The sequence below is a fragment of the Diorhabda carinulata genome, chromosome 7 (genome assembly GCF_026250575.1).
Source record: "Diorhabda carinulata isolate Delta chromosome 7, icDioCari1.1, whole genome shotgun sequence".
NCBI classification, from domain to species: domain Eukaryota; kingdom Metazoa; phylum Arthropoda; class Insecta; order Coleoptera; family Chrysomelidae; genus Diorhabda; species Diorhabda carinulata.
In genome coordinates this window covers 22,148,900-22,171,311 of record NC_079466.1, presented here as the reverse complement: position 1 = coordinate 22,171,311, position 22,412 = coordinate 22,148,900, and the positions used below count along the sequence as shown (strand labels likewise).

The 22,412-nt window shown below is 33.0% G+C and overlaps 1 protein-coding gene across 2 annotated transcripts in view; it reads left to right on the top strand.

Moving 5' to 3' along the window:
* Positions 1 to 7,258: 7,258 nt before the first annotated feature.
* The window catches only part of LOC130896457 (protein Malvolio-like), a 28,615-nt gene continuing 13,461 nt past the window's right edge, over positions 7,259 to 22,412 (top strand). Inside the window, exons 1-2 of one of the 2 annotated variants that reach the window (XM_057804598.1) lie at positions 7,259 to 7,508; positions 22,094 to 22,283. In XM_057804598.1, coding sequence (XP_057660581.1) covers positions 7,392 to 7,508; positions 22,094 to 22,283 — 307 coding nt within the window. In that variant the 5' untranslated portion in view covers positions 7,259 to 7,391. Of the gene's footprint in view, positions 7,509 to 17,577; positions 17,770 to 22,093; positions 22,284 to 22,412 lie in introns of those variants that run through there. The other variant, XM_057804597.1, reaches the window with a different exon arrangement.

Below are 22,412 nucleotides of genomic sequence, written 5' to 3'. Positions count from 1 at the left end.
GTCATAATATGTCTCAGTCAAATTTTGAAAATTACTTTTCCCTCAATTGACATATGGTTAAACAGTTTATTAAGATCTAAATGGCGGCCGAGGAGTAGATAATCAATTTTAAATGAGCATCAGCTGATTTTGAAAATTGGTCAATAGCGATGTATTCAAACGAAAACTCACTCCAAAGATAATACCCTAGATCCTCACCTTTCGGGATCCTCTACAACTTTGTAAGCTTTTTTTGTTTCGTCTCCACTATCTGAAAACAGAATGAAAAGATTGCATGAAAATCTAATCAATCGTATTCAAATAATAGATAATGTTAATACCCTCTTCGCTTTCCACTTCCTGCTTTTCGGATTCGGCTTCCTGTTTTCCACCTTCGGTGTCGACATTCGCTTTGTTTAGTTGTCCGTATTCAGAATGAACTTCGAATCCATATTTATCGGCATCCTTTTTATGGTAGCTATCGAAATGTTTGTAACCGTCGTCGCCTTTATCGTTAGACTTTTTCAAAAATCCTTGAATGTTACCATCTGCTCCCGGTGCGTCTCCATATGTATGCAAATAAGCTTCTTTCACTCCTAAAAATAGTTTCCAATCACAATAATTGGTTAAAAAATTTAATGAGCTTTCTATAAATATATTTCAGGAGAACTCAACTCCAGCCCAAAACTTTATATCTATATGGAGAGAAGTTGGAATATGTGAAAGAAGTAAACTTCCTAGGAATGATGCTTGATCAAAAATTAGCAGGGAAAACACATTGAAGAGAAAATGCAAGCAACATGCTCAGGACACTAGCATTCAAAAACTGAGGTGTAGACTACATATATAAATCATTGATAAGATCTAAATTTGACTACCGAGCGATCGTCTACAACTTTACTAGAAAAATTATTCTACAGTCACTGGAAGTTACTCAGAACACAGCATTCAGCATCTGATTCAGTATTAGTCTGCGCAATTTCCAAGTATCTATGTCTACTTCAGACCCAGAACTTTCTCACCTCAATAAATCAGAAATACCAACAAACTTAATAAAACAAGAATTCCTAAGAACCTAAATAAATACGAAAACTTTTAGAAGATACCCAAAAGTAACCAGAATAGCATCCAGACATAAAAAAATGAGGAAAAATTACCGAAAACTTCTCCTCCATTTCAATATATTATTACAAGATGGGGCACTTGGTTGAAAGCCGCTTTTTTATTGCGAGCATTTTTGACAACTCAATGATTTAATTTTAGAATTGTCTGACAAATTATTTCAATCCCTTACTGATGTTAAGTGATTATTCGAAAACACAAAAATAAAACAACAACTTTTGTTTATAAAAAGCAGTTATAGATTAGCCAATTAGAGGGATCTAAATTGCAATCAATCCGGAGTGTGAAACTAATAAAATAATCTGAGACAGCTATTCAAAATGAGCAAAACGGGAGGCAAAATTTTCAAAAATTTATATCAACAACAATGAACTGTTCAAACTATCCCTTACGATTGAAAGACTGAGCTTGTAGATTCTTTCTGTAGAGTTTCCTTCATAGATGAGAAAAAATTCTTTCATTTTCCTTTCATGAACTCTTATATCGAGACAGGATTTTTTTTAATTGAGATTTTCGAAAAACATTTCATGGTTTATTCTTTTTATAACTAACCAAAACGAAAGCCAAACTTTTTTGCCTATTTTCAACATTTTTGTGCTCATATGTTGAGTTTCTCATTTGTATATTATGAATAATATTTTTAATTATTTTATCGAGTGATAAAAACGTGATAAAAAGCACTCACCGGGTTTCAAAAGGTCATGTATGGTCTGCGGTCTAACTGCTCTGGCTTCTCTAATCGTACTTTCCACTAAAGCGGTATCATCAGATTGTTCTTGCATCAAATTATCGAAAGGTAAACTATAACTTATCGAGAAGCTGAGTGAGAACGCCACCAATACGAAACTATTCAATTTGAATATGAGAAACATTTCGGAAAAAATTACGAAATTACCACTAAAACATCAAAGTTGAAACGCGAAATGACAATTTAGTATCAAAATGGGGACTTGAGATTTATTTATAAACCATTTATTGGTCGTTCTAATAGTGGAAAGATTGTATCAGATGCGGTTGTGGGTTACGTAATTATTATAATACTTTTGAATTGGTTTGTGGTTTGGTGCAATGGGATACGCAGATCAATTGCTTGTCTGTGGCGTATCTTGATATTTAAGATCATGAATTTACTATTCTAAATATCCTACTATAATGGCCTTATAAATATTTGAAGTGTCATTCAGAAAACCATGACAAGTTTGAATCCGTTCAAGCGCGCGATTGTGTTTGTAGAGTCTATCTTAAATATTAATCGAATAACTCATTATCTTCAAAATAAGAAACATAACTTTTAACATTATCAACAAGTGGTAGATCGATTTGTAATTTGAAATTGGAAAGGTACAAAACGTGGACAAATTTCATCGTCAAATTTCACAAAGAAATACTAAAACTAGACTGAAAGTTTCCATAATCATGATAACGGGCTGTGGATAATTCGTTTTTGATCTATGAGTTTTTGGACTGTAACCTCTATATCCAATTTATTAACCAGTTCAGCAGTATGCAGCTTGTGAGTTTTCAAAAGTGTGCTAAAAATTAAAACATCTTAATACAATTTCTGACATTGAGAATTTTTAAATAGTTCAGGTGAGAAACTGATACTTTGAGTAAAGTTTAAACCGAATGTTGTTTTTGATACAATAGTCAAACTGATTTTTTTATCAGACCTCTTTAGGTGGAAAACAGTGGATTTATATAATATCCAAATGAAATTATGACAATGCTGTACAATGTCTATTTTTTTCAAACGAATTACCATCGTAACTGATTTGGAAATAGTTCTTCTGTAATAAACAGTACTTAATATGGTACCACTGCATATAATTCTAGATCTAAGCGCTTTACAAGAATAGTAGATGAAAAAATTATTGCATAGCAGAATAGTGATAAGGGCCTTGTCATACTACCGGATTGCGAGCGTTTTTAAAACGGAGCGAGCGTGCAACGATCACGCTGCGCACGCGTACCTAATTCGTTGTGGACTCGCAACGAGATCGCTGTGAATAGAAGCGTGGACGCTATTTTCTACTGTCGCGTACAAACGCCTCACATCAGTCCGTATCGAAACACGAATTTGAGAGGACTCGTATCTTCATGGCATCATTGGGAGATTCGGATATTGATACAACGTGAAATTCACAATCGTTATGTAATATTGGACCCCAAAAGCAAAGTTAATGCAAAGGATGGACTAGAAGATGAATAAAGACAAAAAAAGTGGTGAAAGTGAACCCGAATACAACTTTGCTTTGTTTCTGGCTGAAGATTTGAAATCAATTCATTTAAACTATAAAATGGGTGCCAAAATGGAGATCATGGAAGTTTTGAAGAAATACAAATACAAGCATATGTCTACTAACCAGGATATTTTACAAGTAACGCTGAAGACGCATTTTATGATGATTTTTTTCTGAATTTAATGACGAACGTCAATGGAAATTGTTGCGTTATCCAAATCTTAAATAATAGGTTACTGATCATATTCGAAATGGTTTTGTTATAATCCAAATTAGTAACTAATTTCCGATAAATACTTGCAAAATATTGTGAGCATATTTTAACCTAGTTTCTTCGATTACTCGTTGGTCTAATAAACAAAATTTCCAATTAAAATAACTTCGATACATGTAAAGTTCTTGCTTTGTTATTTACCAATTTTTTACTTTTATCCATTTGCAATTTCAATATACACTCATAAGCAAAAACACCCCTGCAATCCCAAGTCGTTGGCAAAAAAACTGTAAACGCAATTCTATTTTTCTTAGTAAAATCTTAAAGCTAATGCTATTAGCTTCAAAATGATATAAAACCTCATTTTTTTTGCTTGTTTATAATAATGCTAATTAGAGGTTAATTACCCTTATAAAAGGGTATCTACTCTATCCAGTTAGCCATCAAATATTAACCGATACATATCTACGTTAACAACAAACAGGAAACTAGCTGAAAATAGACACAACAAGTGATAAAACTGCTCAAGCATTCATCCTTTTGCGACAAAACCAGAGTCGTCGAGAAGTGGCCAGTGCTCTGAACATGAGTCTGCTGTTACCAGAGTTTACCGTCTTTACCAAGAGCCTGGTAACTTTCGAAGCCGCAGTTCCAGAAGAAAAAGGTGCACAAACGAAAGAGTTAACCGTTTCATTGAGAAATCGCGACCCCACTGATCTTAAAGTCCAACAAGAGTTGAGAAAAACGCGAGGAGTGGCTGTGAGTGGCTGGACAGTCCAAAAAAAATTACCAAGGCAGCTAATCTCAACAGCTACTAGCCCCAAATTAACCCCAATCTACTATTTGCTAGAGAACATATTAATTGGACTGACGAACAATGGGACTTCGATAACTTATCTATAGAAGAGGAGGGTTGCTACTTGATCCGATTTTTTGTTCACAATATCTTATATTCAGAAGAATACATAGTAAAAATTTATAGCAAAAAATCAATTAATGTAGTTTTGCAAATATGACTCCGGTGTGTCAACGTGCATGTCTTATGTATTTGGTGACACTTTCTGTGACATGAATGGACCATGGTAATATTTCAAAATGAATGAAACCAATTAAGCAACTGGTTACGATTTACATGAAAATTTAGAAGAGAAGAAATGAAAAACCATCAACAATGTTTCGTAGTGGTCTATTTAACCATGAGTATATCATGATCTATTTGTTTTCTCCCAATTCCTCCCCATCTACAACTTAAGAAATTTGCACCTTGACTGTTCATGACGTTAGACTCTATTGATTAAGAAGCATTGAGATTAATACACCTTTCAGTGCGTTAAGAGCGATTTTTAAGCCCTTTACCTACGCCGACTGACATAGTTCAAGAATATGTTATAAATTACACATAAAATGAAACAACAGTTTCGTTTGAAATTTTCAAATTCCACGCAGTCAAAGCTGAAGATAAGAGGAGTGATTAACCTCATGAAAGTATTATTATTCTCAAATATTGAATGATATATAAATTCTAAAGTGAAGGTCGAATGTAATTACAAATATCAACGGAACGTCTACGAAGCCAGCGGATCAAGTTAATTCAATATAATTAAAAATTGACGGGCCGACAAAACATTTCAAAGTTATTGTAATATAAGTGGAGTTATTAATGGAATAATATATAGTAGTGAACTTAACAAAAAAATTGTCGCTAACGTGAAATTGAACACTGCCAACTTGATGACTCAAATATTTGAAGTAAACTTCAGCGATACGCTGAAATGAAAGAAATTCATTTGAATTGCCCCACTACGAAAAAAGTGCCTCGACTGAGCTGGTCATTGCCACACAAAAACAATCATAACTTAAAGATAATCGAGAAAAAAATAATGAGAACTATATTCCGACCACATATTACAGGAGATGGAGAGAGAAGATTGAAGAAGAACTGGTTGAAGAAAATATAATAAGGTATGTGAAAGCACAAAGACTAAATTGGGCAGGCCATATCATGAGAAGCAAACCTACAGAAATGGTGAGGAGGATAACACAATGGATTCCTCTTTGACCAAGAGGCAGAGGTAGACCAAGAAATACCTGGAGAAACCAAATCAAAGAAGACGGCAGAATCCTAAGAATAGTAGGCTGAAAAACCAAATCCAAAAACAGAAAAAAATGGGACCAACAATAAACTATAACAAAAGAACAAGGGGAAAAATCCACCACCATCCACATCACGATGATGATGATGATGATTTACTCATAAGTCACGTTAATAGGTTTTAGTTTATCTATAAGACAATAACGTGGTTATCGGACTTGCGTCAGACAGGATAATTGTGAGTGTTGGTGTGAGCACTCCATCTTTCAAAAATAAATATTTAATGACAGTTCCATACGGATTTTCATAAAAATCATCCTAACGACTCATTTATATGATTATCAAACAAAAACTAAATGTCCAAAATGTTAATATTGTGGTGGTTGTCAACCTCGAAGGTCGAAAGATTAATATGAACTGATTTGAACTGAACGCGACGACAAGGTTGATAGATACCAAAATGAATTAGTTATTGTAGCCATTCTTCTGCAGGACAGTCCAGCAGCATGAAGTCTTTTTCTAACGGTCCATTAACTAACGTTGACATTTCTCGCTTCTTTCAACTGATTTCGCAGTGAAACCGTAGTAGCTGTCCTATTCTGCAAACTTGTGGATACCAAAAAACGTACATCTCGTTGAGTGGTAACTCTTTTTCGCCCAGACCCTAGTCTTCTAGTGATCAGGGCAGTCTCCAGATAGCGCTGGTACACCCTTTGTAAACTATAAAGACTAGCACCAACAATTCTTGCAGTTTCACGTTGCCCCCGACTATCTCGTAACAGCGCAACAATTCTTGCCACAACAATCGGGTCTAAAGGCATTATGGACCTGTTAAATCCCTACACTCTGCAATCGTTAGGTTTTACACAAAGAATCAACAGTAAACTGGAAAACAAGCAAAGGATATTTGAATGTTCAATTAGCGCGAAGGCTAATTTTACATCAAAGTCGTACTCTATTACATCCAAAGACAGCTAATGACTGTCAAGTCTCGGGAAAAAGTTTCTTTAACGCCTACTGATTCTTATCAATATTGACGCTAAAATTCTTAATCAAATCGTTGAGATAGTTATTATGTTAATTGGTGTGTAATTAAAAACCCAGTGATCTTAAAGATATAGTTCAATTTTCACCCTGTAATACCGATTGGGGTAAGTCTTTATTTACATATAGAGGAGTCGGTATACAATATACAGCATTTTCCTCCAATGAAAACACACAACACAATATTTTGATAGGACGTATATTCTAAATAATGGAGTAGAGTTTTAGCTCTAGAACTATACTTTAACTTCTCAATGGGTGTAGCTTGATTTTTGCTTCATTAAAGCTTCTAATAGTCAAAGTTGAAATAAACCAACTGAACCTTCGTATAGAATTAAGTTGATTTATCTACCCCAAGGTTATAATTTCCGAAAATCCTCAACAATGATAATAGTATCGGTAAATAAGCTACAAATTCAATATGCGCCCGCACTATTTTTTGGTATTTGATTAAAATTCCGACAATTTTTGAAAAAATGGACCCGATATAAAATATTAACAATTTGAAGTGTTTTATCTACACACACGTAAACTCTTATTAAAAACAAGAGATAAGTTCTGGAAATTGTGCATGTGGTGAGGGAAATTACTTAAGTGTTGATATATTATTTGAATAATATTCAATAAAGTGATGGGACGGTGCTTGTAGTTATGTTTCTCGAATCGTGAGGTTAACGCGTCGGCTGCGAAAACGGTGAACATGGAAAGTGACAAAGAAGAATCTCCTAAAGAACAACCATCGCCGTATTATTACGAGGTTAATGACGTCGATACCTATTTTTCGAACGACAAAATTATTATTCCCGATAATAGTACCGTAAGTATTTAATTTGTTTATATAATAGAAGGTCATGGTAAACAGTTGAAACGAGATTTTTATTGCGTAAGGAACTAGATTTCGACGATACCTTAAAAATTCACTACAATTAATCTGAATATCGCCGCACCGATGCCAAAACCATTCACCATTCAGAGAAAGAAGCATTTGAAAGTGTAATTAACAATTCAAAATCGTAATATTTGACTTAATGGTGACTTTCGCATCGACAATTTTCTCGATAAAACGAATCTCCCAACTTATCATAGCCCGCAGGTCATATTTTCTTCACCAAATATTTCAGAGAGATAATAAGATTGGTAAAAAATTTCAGTTTATGTTAATTAAAAAAAAAAAGAAAACTTTAAAATATTCTTAATAATCTTTTATGTCCACAATAATTGTCAATACAAGTTTAATTATATCTTCAAAAGTGCAAACTGTTTGACTTGACAAAGGTATGTACAGGGTTTTTCACGACGGCTGCTCTGAAAATTTGCTTGCATGGATTTTCCGAAATGCTCGCTTTGAGCTAAAATAATTTCAGTTTTTCGAAACTTCCGGATGCTATGGTTTTTATTAAATTTTTGGAATCAACGCAAAATTTCATTATAACTTTATATAAGGCATAGTATGCCTAAATTCCACCATTTTTTGATTATTTCACTTTTTCGAAATTTTTGAACACATGCAGCCCTCCACTAAAAAAATTATATTTCCAATTTTAAGTGCGTCAGGTATAATATTTTTGAGATTTGGACAAATATCACTTACAGATTTCAAAATTTGTGAAAACCTTGACAAAAATTTATATAGGGTGTTCAGAAGATGGTGCCGAATTTCGCTATCTAAAAACTCCGGAAAAGTTAATTTTTTTCAAATTGCAACCCTCATTTTTCTCTTTACCATTCTACGCTTCAAATTAAGGGGACTCATATATCTCAAATTAATGGTTTTTGTAGAAAATTGAATTGGGGGCAACCATTTCGAACATTTACTTTAGTGTTAAATTTTTAATTTTATTTTTCTCCTCTTAGTGTAGTGTTTTCAAATATTTTTCAATTGACTAAAGTATTTTAATTTTTGATACATTTTTTGATGTTATTTGTCCAAATTTCAAAAATATTAGACCTGATTCACTTAAATTTAGAAATATAATTTTTTTAGTGGATGGCTGCATGTGTCCAAAAATTTCGAAAATGTTAAATAATTCAAAAATGGTGGAATTTAGGCATACTACACCTCGTATTAAGTTATATTGAAATTTTTCGTGGATTCCAAAAATTTAATAAAAACCATAGCATTCCGTTTGAAATAACGAAGTTTGGATCCTCTCACTATAGTCTAAATCGTCGAAACACTTCATTTTAGGTTGAATCCTAACCAGCACAGGCTTCAGAACTATCAATCTCCACCATTACCAAAAATCGTGACTTTTTACTTCGTATTCTGAGGCATCGGAAATGAACCCTTATAGAGCAGCACTCTGCTTGAAAAGTACAATGCATTTCTTTTTAAATCTTGTTCTACAGACATCAAGAAACACTACCGACCATCTTACCCTAGAGAGACATTTCGAGGTTATCAAAAAAAAAAAGAATAGTGGAAAAGAAAATTCTACTCAGTGAATAATATTCAGTAATTCTAATTTTATTCTTGTGCCAAGAATTATTAGTTTTTAGTTTGATTATAGCGCAAAGTTGCTTTTTAGTTTTGTTAAACTGTGTTTTTTGAATTCAAACAAAAGTTCAAATGATCTGAGAGCAAAAATGCTCCTATGAGTAAGACGAAAGTGAAGACCATTTCTTCAACGGCATCGGGGTAGTCCATTAGGAGTTTGTTCTACCTACTGAAGTTTTCTACCGCGAAAACTTAATAGACTTCGTAAAAGGGTCAACAGATTTCGCAAAAACATCGCGAACATGTACTGCTTCACGGGCTGTTGATGCCTGCTTGCGCACGTCATGTGTGATGCTTCTGGAAAGATTCCAGAGTTAGCATAGACACCCTATTCGTAGGATACATCGTCCTGTGATTTTTCTCTTCTTTAAAAATAGAAAACGTTGTAAAAAGGCGAATTTTGATTCAATTATGTACAACCAAACAACTATCAACTATGTCGAAGGTGTTGTTGTAGATTTCAGTCAAAGATTTCCAGAATTGCTACAAATCCTGGAATAAATTATCTTTAATGCTATCACTTGTCGTAACTCCAATTGTCTTGCCCAATAATAACAATATTTTCAGATCTAAAATGCAAATATTGTAGCTAAAATACTAAATTTTTCATGTATTTCAATTACAACTTACTAAGAATTAGTTTCTACACTAAATACATCACAAGGTCACAATCCCACTGGTTGAATGTCTAAATCATTTTCATAAAACAGGCGATAAAATGCTTGAAATTAATTGGTTTATTTGTTATTTATTTTTATTGCCAAAAATAAATCAACTTTCCATCGAAATCATCAATTTTCTTTTCTATTCAATTTAAACTGAATAACTATAATTTCCAACCGACGTCTTATTCATCTTAGCATTAATGACATTTATTGGTAGTTTATCCATGAACTGAATTGTTTAATGCTGTTCACGATCATAGAAAATGGAAAGAAAGGGGCTGTAGTAAGAACATTGAGAGATTTTGCCTACATCTTTTCTAATCCTTATTTATGCTCTAAGGTTTTTCCAAATTAAAAAAATAACAAGAGTTAAATCAGCAGAACTTCACTTGGAATCCGATTTTTCGTTAGCTGGGGAAATGAATCATTTTCGAAAATATATTTTTAGAAGCTATCGCAATTGAATGCAACGACGAATAAGTGTCTAAACGAAATCATTTTATATTTAATGTTATAAACGATTCAGCTTCTAGATCATTCAAATTATTTTCGAAGCGAAGTTAATGGAAGAGTAAAAAAGTTAATTGTAAAAACCAAACCATCCAAATATAATCTTTGGATGGTTTGGTTTTTACATAATCTATGAGAAATTCCGCAAAATACCCTATCACCTCTTCATTTTTGTGAAAACGCTTTCTAACAAGCCATTTTGAAAATAGAAAGCGATTGGAGAAAAGCAGATGAGGTTTGACTAATTTTTTCACAACAATTTCGAACGAATGAACTTGCGCTTTAAGGTCGTTTTTTTTTTTAAATTCAACAAAATTTGTCTTTGTTTGTTGGAGAGCCAAGAATTTTTATATGTTTTTATTCACTATTTAGTCTTCTGGATCACCTGAGTATTAAAAGACAATAACCATTCTATAATAACTCTATAACGCAATTGGGAAAAAATGATTTTAGTCTCAACTAAATATATTTTGGTTTTGCTCTAAGCTATCAGTTTCTCGTAGTATAATTCCCATATTGAATCTTGAAAAACTAATTTATACTATTCACAAATCTTCTTTATATATTAAAAAAACTGATGATTTCCATTCCGAGTCCGTTCAGGCGTTCTACCCAACCGATTTGATTAATTTTTTTTTCAATGAAAGGTATTGATGCACAGATCAGCCATCAACCATCGGATTTCATCTAATTTTCACCATTCTCAAGTTATACTCAAATGCGATTTCCCTCTGTACATTACTTATGGGAGTTTTTCACATACACACGTTCTATCCTCAATATCTCAGGTTCTATTCAAGTTAGAGACTTTGTTTTGGTTTTAGAGCACTTGCTGAAACACCTTCTTTCTTTTGAGTTTCTGAACACTTAAATCGGTTGAGTTGGAGAGGAGCTAGGCGCGGACATTCAATGTGGAGTTATGGATTTTTGTAGGTTTTTGGCAATTTTTCTACATTCAAAGATCTATATCTCAGGTTCTAATATAGCTACAGAGTTCGTTTTGATTTAAGAACACTCGCTGAAACACCTTCTTTCTTTTGAGTTTTCGACTACTTAAATCGGTTGAGTTGGAGAGGAGCTAGGCGCGGACATTCAATGTGGAGTTATGGAATTTTGTAGGTTTTTGGCAATTATTCTACATTCAAAGATCTATATCTCAGGTTCTAATATAGCTACAGAGTTCGTTCTTTTCTATTATAATGATTTCTGATACTTATTTAATGGATTCGATGCGAGCGAAGCCGCGGGTAAAAGCTAGTACTTATCTGATGTTATATATTGTAATTTACTGAATTAAATCAAAATATGTCCTTTTTACGACGCATTAGATTTTTACAAAAGATAGAAATCTCAGTACGATATATCCGGTAAATAAGGTGGCTATGGTAAGTGTAGAATCTTTCTAGAAGCTAAAAACTGCGTCCTACTCAACATGTAGAGGCAAAGTGCCAGGGAGCAGCACTCAATTTTTTGGGTGCTGCTGGTCGCATTCTATTGATCCTTTTGAGAAATCTATGGAGTACTTCGCTATATAAAACAAACTCATTAGGGACTACGGCAATGATATTTTCACATTCCGCTTTCTTATGCAAGTTTTTTGTTCTTGGATCAATTGAACGTTCATAAGAGCTAAAAACAGCGTCACACTCCACGTGTAGAAGCAAAGGGCATCATTGTGAAGCAGCATCCACTTATTCGCGATATCTGGGCGTATTCTGTCGACTCTTTTTCGAAGTCTATCAAGTTCTTCACCAAGTGGAAAAAATTCCTTATGGACCACCCCGATGTTGTTGAAAAAGTGGTTTTAGATTTCGGCTTGCCCCTGCCAGCTTTTTTGTTCCTGAAGCATTTGAAATTTGATAATTAAACTTTTTCGTTTATTCTTTATTCATTCTACGTATGTAGCTCATGGGAAACTATTTTTTTTTTCATATAATTGCTTGGAATAATCTATTCCACATTACTTCACATCAATTATGTGGTTAAGATAAATTACATGATATAAGTAATCTCAATTATTTGAATCACACTTTGGAATTTACAAAACTATTCCAAATATCAAAATTATAAATTACAACGAATCGTTTGTATTTTTTAAATTTTTAATCCATTGGAATTTTAGAGCTTATCTACTCAATTTGATTATTACTATACTTCAACTGAGTCTGTTGGTTTATCTGTTTGTTTCCATGTTTACATGGAATTTTCTTATCAAATTTCCATTAACTTGTAATCAACTTAATAACTTTTGATAATAATACATAATTCAGTAAAAATATTTAATAGTTTCTCTTAAATTAATTGATTCAACAATTAGGCATCAAAGTAAATGACACATGGATCAACAATATACGATATGCCTGATAGCAGACAACATGAATGACCTCAAAAGACTCCTGGACATGGTTGGAATACCCAATGGGCTTATGGGAATCAATATCAATATGAAAAAGACAAAATTCCTGGTAATCACCCACAACTTGGATGAGTTTCAGAATGGAAAAATGTAAATCATGATAATCAGACGTAGAGATCAAATAACGAGTAGACAAAACGAGGAGCTCATTCATGGAATTCAAAAACGTGTTTACGAATTTCAACCTCAGAATAAGATTCACAAAATTGTACGGAATGGAAGGTTAAACACTGAAAGTGAACACCATGAACGGATTGGAAGCATTTGAGATATGGATCTACCAAAGAATTTTCAGAATTCCATGGACATGGTCTAGGACATGTCATTCGGAGGGAGATGTACCATTCTTGTTGGAGAAATAGGTGGAGGAAGGTGATTGGACATAAAGAGGATTGGGTCCACAATATCAAAAATTGGATAATGATAAGAACCACAGGAGAACTAATTCATAGCAGCAGAGACAAGATAAAATGGTAAGAAGTGATCGCAAACATCCAATAATGGATAACAGAAGAAGATGAAGAAGATTTGATTCAAACTTTTTATATTAAACTGAATATTTGTTCATTTTTAAATTTTTCTCATCCTATGATAGTATCTTCAATCAAATTAACTAGATTTCACAAATTACATAGCAACTTTTTCATGGAATTAATCATTTATATGAGCCTTTAGCCAAAAAAGGTTACAACTCTGAAATTGCTTCGGTAGCTCTTGAAGGTTGGCAATGAATGAAAAAATCAAATCAATCTAGTCTTTTATTAAAAAGTATGTGAAAAATTAGAAGAAAAAAAAATTCCAGCGTAAATCTTGGTGAAGAAATGTACAGGAAAGTTGGTCATATAGGAGCTATTTCATGCTAATAATTAGCTGAAAAATCAGTTATTAGTTAATATATTTTTCAAAAGACCCCACAAAACAACCATTTATTTCTTTATTCCATTCTTCAGGAGCTCGTAAGAGCTCGATATCTAAGATTAAACAGAAGTGAGTGAACGATATCCAGAACAATTTAGCCAAGGATCAATGAAGAAAAAGGCAAAAAAGATTCACCAAACACTTAATGCAGAAGACCATTGGAGTGACCAGTAGGTATTGTACTATTGGCACAAGCCTCCATGGAGGGTAACAAAGGACAACTATTGGAAAGACTGTAATGGAGAAGAAGAAGAACATCTGCTCTGCTGGAGCTCTGCTTTGACGGAAAAACGACTTAGAATTCTAGGGGATATCACAATAGATTACCATGAAAAGATAGCCTAATTAGAAATAGAAAAAAAATGGGAAACAAGACTATTGTACCAGAAGCTAGGTTCCAATATTTTTTACATAAAAAACATTGTTTATTGTTATTGATTCATACATCGCATACACTATTGTCTATTTTAGAACATAATCTCTATTTTTTCGTCACAGTTTTTTGAAGATGGTGCTCCAACTTTTTTATTTGTAGTAGAAGAAGTTCCCCACCAATTCGTTAAGAAAGCGTGTGACTCTGCTCCGGCATCATCGTCTCTCTTAAAGCGTTTGCCACCTGAATATTCTTTTAAGTAGGGGAATGATCGCTAGTGGCTAAATCTGGGGCATAATAGTCCACTCAAATTTCTTCAATAGCTCCTGTGACAAGCACTTCTTCATTCTCAACGTTACTTTTCAATTTATTACAGTTGTGCCACGGGAAGTTTCAGAAATGCGCTGACTAGGTTCATAGTAGATAAACCGGAGTACTGCTCAAATATCGCATTTAGTGGTTGTGGTGGTGATCAATACTTCCAGATCTCACGGCTGCCAAGTGAACACTGAGCGACGTAGAGAATCGTGGACAATCAGGATCGAAAGAGGAAGATTCACTACGCACGGTACTGCTGTCGGATTTAGCCTGGATGCTGTAGGTTATTAGGAATCGCACTTTTGGTACAATATTCTGTGGAAAATAAAGGGTAACATACTCCGGGGTTAACTCGCTTTTATATTACCAAGGAAGTGGTAAGGAGGTATATTTATTTTCTTTCCGCTGCTATCTTCTTCCGAACTCTTTTAAAATTTATAGTTTGAGCTGGACATTGTTATTTATGTCATGTTCTTGTTGATTTCCACCTTATTTATATACCCAATATACGTATAATTTATTATTTTGATTTTATAGGATTATCCAAAGATACCATTCGGTATACTAGTAAGGATTTTTCTTCGGTAAATTAGTAAGAGTTTCGTCCTCGAAATGTCGATTAAATAAATAAATAACGTGGTCAAATTCATATTAAAACTTCTATCACGTAATGATAATGTTGTTTAATTGAACGCAATTTTCAAATCACCGTCGATAAATAAAAAAATCCCCCTATATCCTCGAAACATACTTGTTTATTGATAAGTATACAAGCGAGGCTGATGGTACTGTATTTTACAATATGTTGACATATATAGTTTTTGAAAACAATAAAAACCAACCTTCGACAAGGTTGTGTAACATCATGATTTCATTCTCACGATTTTTACGAAAATATCTGAAATATACGATATATTATCGATTAGGCATTTTTGATAAATGTCAATATTTTTCATAAATATCACACATAGATTAGTTTTAATACTTATACACTCAATTTTTATATTTTTAAGCATCTCTATTTTTTCAAAGAATTATCGAGTAGATGTCCACTGAGTATAAAACTTTGAGAAACCCATTTTTTTGTCCAATATCAATTGCAGATTATAAAAACTGGTTCGAAACCCTTGCCGACATATTTGTTTGATCTACCATAGGCGTAGATACCTCATTTTATAAATTTATTATTTTTATCAATGTTACCGGAAATATATGTAGTTCCTAAAATCACAAGGAAATGTGTAAAACAAATTATATTAGACGCATTTCCTGGGAAATCTATGCATTGTCTAAATAGCAACCGGAAATTAAAGTATTTGAGATAGCAATGGGTATGCGGGGATAGCGGGGCGAGGGGTGGGTTAGATTTACTTTTTGAGAATAATATAAGTCGATTTTGTGATAAATACTTTTTAAAAGTTCCTAGATACTTGATTTTCGAAGCTTCAATTAATAAGATAATATGGAGATTTTTGTATTTTACGATATGACAGTTACCTAAAATTATTATACTCATTTTAACAACGTGTTTCATTACAGAAAAAATTATTTTTATACAATTCCCGATACGATATTGGAATTATATACAATTCCTAGGAATTGCGCACATTTCCTAGGACATTTATATATTACATAGTTTTTGAAACAATATTTTATACATTTCCCAAATAGCTTCGGAATTATACAAATTTCCTAGGACTTGTATACAATTCCTAAATTCATATATTTCCGGTAACATAAATACTACTTATAAAAAAATCATTATTATACCTCGTTAACTTGCTACAACTGAATATTAAATTATAAAACTCAAATAGACGAGTCAAATGTAACTGCTTGTAAGGGAGTTTGGTTTAAACAGGATACCAGAAGTGACTGAGCGGTTTTTGTACCCTATTCGTTTTTTTTTCTTCCGGAAAACGAAATTTCATAGCAAAAACCTTGAAGGGAAATAAATCCTTGGTAAATAGAAAAAAAAATTTCAATTCCAAATATTTTGATAAATAATCGTCTGAACTTGAGTCATCATTTGATTGAATTATGAAGGGTTGTAAGGAGGGTGATACCACATCTTCTTCTTTGATAACATGTTCAACACAGTTTTTCCAAACCTGTTGGCGGTGTGCTGCTAGAACTTTCTTCACGAGTTCAACAACATCTTTACCCAGTTTTGGAGACTGATTACTTTTTCATAATTCTGAGTTTACATTAGCCCATATTAACTCTATAAGGTTAAATATGTAATAGTAAGGAGGTAGTCTTTTTTAATAAATTTGCTGTCATATCTTCGTTATAATCAGCTGCACAGTTTTTAATTTTTTTTAGCAGATATTAATAAAATATTCCCTTTAGAACATGGCCCATTCAAACAACAATTTACTACATCGTGATTGTCAAGCCATGTTTATTCTTGATAAATTATGTGTCTATTAGAACTTGGAAGGCTTTTATCTGACGCAAATAACTTGACGACTCGTTAATGGCTATCCGTTTATTCAGTTGTTTGTGTTTACACTGCTGCTGACAAAACATGACCCAATGTTTCTAAACTGGCATAATTATATTCTGGATAATTTGTTACCTTTTGCTGTATTATTTCTTCTTATACAAACCATAAATTGTCCTACGTATAAAATCTTGTCAACTGATTTCAGTTTTTCGGCTCTAATTAATTCAGCAATTCTAATTGCTGAATATTTTCCTTTTCGAATACGTGGCATGGTAGTGGAATTTATACACTGCCTTTGAGCTAGATCAGGATGGGTAGTGATGGGAGGATCCACATGATCAAATATAGAATAAAACAAAACCGAAACATCAAAATATATTTATTTTCATAAAAGTAAAATATATATGTCTAACATTTTAATAATTAAAAACTGAAATAAAATAACAAAAAATGTAATTGTAAATATAAGGCCAGACATAAGGGAAAGAAACTCATCAAACAAATAAGAGATTACAATAAAGAATGTTATGGTAACCATGTAAATATAATAAACATCTCGTTATTTTTTAAATCTGTTTTTATCTAAAGTGAGTATTTGTACTATACAGAGTGTATTAACGAAATAACTTTCCGGTTTTTCCGTGTCTATGTGTCTCCGTATACCGATTTAACATGCCTCTCTGTATGTACCATATTTTTAATTACGTGGTGAGGGAAATCAGTTAAGTGGATAAACATTATTTTTGTTTTATTGTGTAATATGAGGTGTCGCAGTATCAGTGAAAATAATAGTGTGAATTAAAGCAATGTCTACGGATAATAATAATTGTGAAGATCCTCGGAAGAAAGAACCGTCTTATTTTTATGAAAATACCGACCTCAACACCTATTTTACCAACGCTAAAGTTACAATACCTGATGATGACACTCACGTAAGACATATATTTTTATGAAAAAAAGTTATACACTAAAATAAACATAAGTCTAGAAAATATGATATACATTTTGCGTTTTTTATTGTAAAAAAATAGAATAAAACTTAAAACGATTAAGACAAGTACATTATATTAACTTCTAGTTTTTTTTCTAAATTTTATTGAAATATGATTTGTGTATATTGTACTTTTCTTTGGAAGATAAATATTTTCCGGTTGGTGCACCCTCGCGAAAAAGTTCTGTTTTAATTAAATGAGGAATTTCTTGCACCTGTTAATATACATTTATGTTTTTAATGTGGTAAAAATGCTATTAAGGGTAGTTGCTTCTAATTTGTTATATGCTTGTTGAACACAGCTTAATTAATTTTCGCGAGAAAAGGTTTAGTGGTGGGAAAATTTAGTATAAAACAGGTCAAGTTAATAGGTTTTAGTCTACCAATCTCTGAAGACGATAACATGGTTATCGAAACGCCTGTCAGACAGTTTAATTATGAGTGGTAGTGTAAACAGTGTGTTCAGTATGGTCTTAGGCGTAATTCATATTATATTGCTTTCCTTTAAAAGAATTTTTTCGTTCTAATTATAAGTATCACATAATTTGCGTAAATTCCTTCCTTCCTTCGACAGCTACTTCAGTCTTAGTATCATTTTTATCAAATGTAGTATTTTCTTAGGTATTCCGAGATTGCTAGGGTCTGGAATAAATGTTTTCTATCATGCTCGAGCTCCATAAACAGGAATTCCATGTTTAAACCTCCTTGGTCATAGCTATTGTTCTTGGTTACTATCAGTATGAAAATTTGACTTATTGACTTCCGTTTCTAAGGCCATCTTGTGCTTGTTATTCAGCCAAGTATTTGCCGAATCTATTTCTTATGATTCTACGGCCCTGTGCACCACATCCAGCAGAATGATACCCCTGTAACTCACGTTTTTCCTAGGGAATTTTTTTGTACTAGTAGATATACCTGATTGATGATGTTTGATCAAATAATTGTGCAGCCTCAGTTTCGTTCTTGTTAATTGCCTCATTTTTATATCGAAATATATGCTTACAAAAGCGGAATTAAAATATCCAACCTCATTTTCAGTGCCATCAAAGGTTATCATTTATTTTCGCAATGTATTCTGGTATTCACAATTCGTCATATGTATTTTAATAAATCTTTTTATGAAATTTAATAGTAAATAAAAAGTCTATAACAATTTCTTAGACCTACAAATTTTAAACACATCTTATCACAAAATGTGGGAAAACCCAGTCTAAAATTTTGTTAAAACTGATTCTGTTTATTAACAGACTATTTAATTAAATTTCTTAAGCACTGGAAATGAGTAAATGCCAGGCTAGTTAGTGTTTTTATGAATCTAGAAAATTCGAAGTCAACATCACCAGAGAGAATGTTCCAGTCAGTTGTTTGAGAACGGTGCTTGAAGTTTTCAAAATATTTTTCCGAAAATATACAGCACAACTAGCTAGAAGCATTTTTAGTCTGAAATACTTAACACTTGATGATGTTTTCTTCTAAAAATGACAACTTTGATATTGTTTTTTAAGAGAAATAAATATTTTTCTAATAAGCCCCGTTAAACCGATGAAATTAATAAAATGTGACATAAATGAAAGTAAAGTTTCTTATTTATATATTACACATCCAATGTTGTAATACAACTGGTTAAAATCGATGTAAATAAAGAATTCATTCCATTTTTATATATCGAGAATTCAATTTATATTCCATCATTTGAGGTTGATTATGTAAGGAATAATCAAGGCTTTTGCAAGTACAGATTTGCAACTAAATATATGAATTATTCCACACATTGTATCCACTCACCTGCGAAATGAAAGAACAAATTTATCCGAATCATTATGCATCTCGTTTAATTATGACCTACATACATTCAGAATTTCTATACCTACAAATATTAATAATAGTTACTTTATAGTCATAGGTAAACTACAGTTTCATTCACAAGAACAACAACACTGGCAAACTAAATTTTGTAACAAGAAAATACTAATTTTGAAACACTCACCTAGCCTTTAAATCAAATGTTAATCAGATCTATTGTTTTTGACTTACTTTTCAAACACTTCAGACTATTTGGTTTCGTATTTGTTATATACTAACTGTGATTACGAGTCTAGTACTGCTACAGAAAGAGTACGCATACGCATAAAATTAAAAACTGTCACCTATTTATCCTTAATCCTCTTTGGAATGCGATGTCGGATAAACCGAAAAACACCAGGGAATTGAAAGGTAAAAATGATAGGGAATGGTCACAATCGAATAAGGACTAGGAAAATATACCTGGAATCGTGCGCATACGCGAAAAAGTTAATCAAAAATTAAAAACGTACCGGACCTAACCTAACCTAACCTAATCTGACCGAATTGATAGCATCGACGTATTTTCCGATCCCAAAAAAACAATAAAAACAATAGAAATAAATGGAAAGCAATTTTATTCCACAAAAACTTAGTCACTTTCCTCATCCTCTTCCATTGGAGGTCGATCATTCTTTCCAGGATACAAAAATTTTATATCTACAATTTTTGCATCGAATGGACTCGTCGTCTCCAGAGATTTCCACAAAGATGCAGGTCCAAGTTACTTCTGATTCCCCCTTCGATATTCTTCTTCTTATGACCAGCTGGATTCAATGTTTTTGGTGTAGGCCCCTGTTTCAGGGTCAACAAAGTGCTATTGATGGTTGACTGTAAAGTGCTGGTAGCCTTCACTTTCTAGCGCCGAATATCCTTTCCAGTAGTCAGTATGAATGATAGTCCCGACTGTGACATGCTTCTTTATCAGCTCCATCAATGTTTCGGTACTTCTAGAGTTATTAGGACATTTCCAATCGGTGGCCGTGACCGCCACACTCGATCATTGCTAACCCTCGACCATGCGCCCTTTTTTGTATTTTCTTCGTCCGATTTCTTCGTCTATTTCAACGACGCAACAATCCCCAACAATTTGGCCCTCATCTTCATATGCTCGGTCTAAACTGGCCATACAAACTTCACAGGCACGAAATTGTTGTTTCCAAGATTGAGGCCTCTTTTATCGTGTGATCAAATTAAAATCCTTGTGAAAAACAATAGGTGATGATTATTCTTTGACGGACGTTAGTGTGCAATCGTTCGAACCATCTGCCGCTGAACCCTTATGGTCGAACGATCTGCCCTTGATTTTTCCGAAACATCTAGAATGGCCAAAAACGGTACCATCATCATACTATTTAGCAAACTGGTTGTGCTTGCTGCACCATCGATTGACTCGCACAAGATTATTATTAATGGGCCAAATTTTTGCTTGAGCCTCTGTTGGCATAATTATTGCTATTTTGTAAAAGGTTCCATCTTTTTGGGAGAGTCTGTGTCTGAGATGATATTATTTGTGAATAATATGAAAGCCTAAAAATAAAAAATTAATCATCAATTGACGAAACATTGGACTATTTAATAACTACTTACATTTTTGAAAGTATTCCTTTTAATTTTAACTCAAAAAACTTAACCCCAAAAAATGTTTTAAACTTGCAACCTGCGCACGAAATGACAGCGATTCTATACCTTGCGGTGTCGCGGGAATTTCAAAAATATCGACGTCACCTGTAAAATTTCGGCCTGCGATGTCTACCGTGTATCCGTAGCCTTAGTTTGTATGTGGGCTGTTTTTGCTTCTGGGCTTCGTTGTTGCCGTAAAAATGATAAACACAAAAATAGAGCAACGGATTGTTGTAAAATTTCTCATAAAACTTGGAACAATTTGCAATTGAAACTTACAATTTGTTGAAAACAGTGTTTAGCCACGTGTTTTTGAGTGGTTTAAGCGAAAAATATTTTGAAGATGATTCATGTTCGGGTTATCCCTCCACGACAAAAAAAAAGATGAAAATATCGAAAAAGCCGGTAAACTGGCTAGTAGATTATTATACTATGTCATAAAAGTGTGAAAACGATCCTTACAAGTCCTGTTACATTCGAATTAAAAAAATATAAAAACATTGTTTGAAAATTATCTCCTTACTGTACGTGAGACAGACTAAAAAGTCAAAAAGATCTTGGTCTATGCCTTTCTGTTTTCCTATGACTCACATCAGATCTATAAGCAATTAATTAACTTTTATTTTTGTCTTACTAAAATAAAATATATTGAAATTGAAACTAAAAAACAATTTCAGTACCTCTACCACATTACAATTTATGATAATTTTCTTCAAAATGTCTCTTATTCGATGTCTATGATTGGGGGTTAATGAAGTAATCGAAGCATCACCATGAATTATTATTTTGTTTGTTTCCAGAGTAATTTTAGTTTCAAGAAACTATGGGCATTCACAGGTCCCGGATTTTTGATGTCAATAGCTTACTTAGATCCCGGTAATATTGAAAGTGATCTCCAATCTGGAACAATAGGCAATTATAGATTATTATGGGTACTGTTCGGTGCGACAGTTTTAGGATTTTTGATGCAAACTTTGGCAACGAAATTAGGTAAGTGAGAATGGATAAAGAACTTTCACCATCCGCTTAGAAATAGAGTAATGTCTACATAGAAATATGTGTAAATCTATAATCCAATGTGACTAAAAAATTCTCAAAAAACTTTTTTCTTCTATTTAA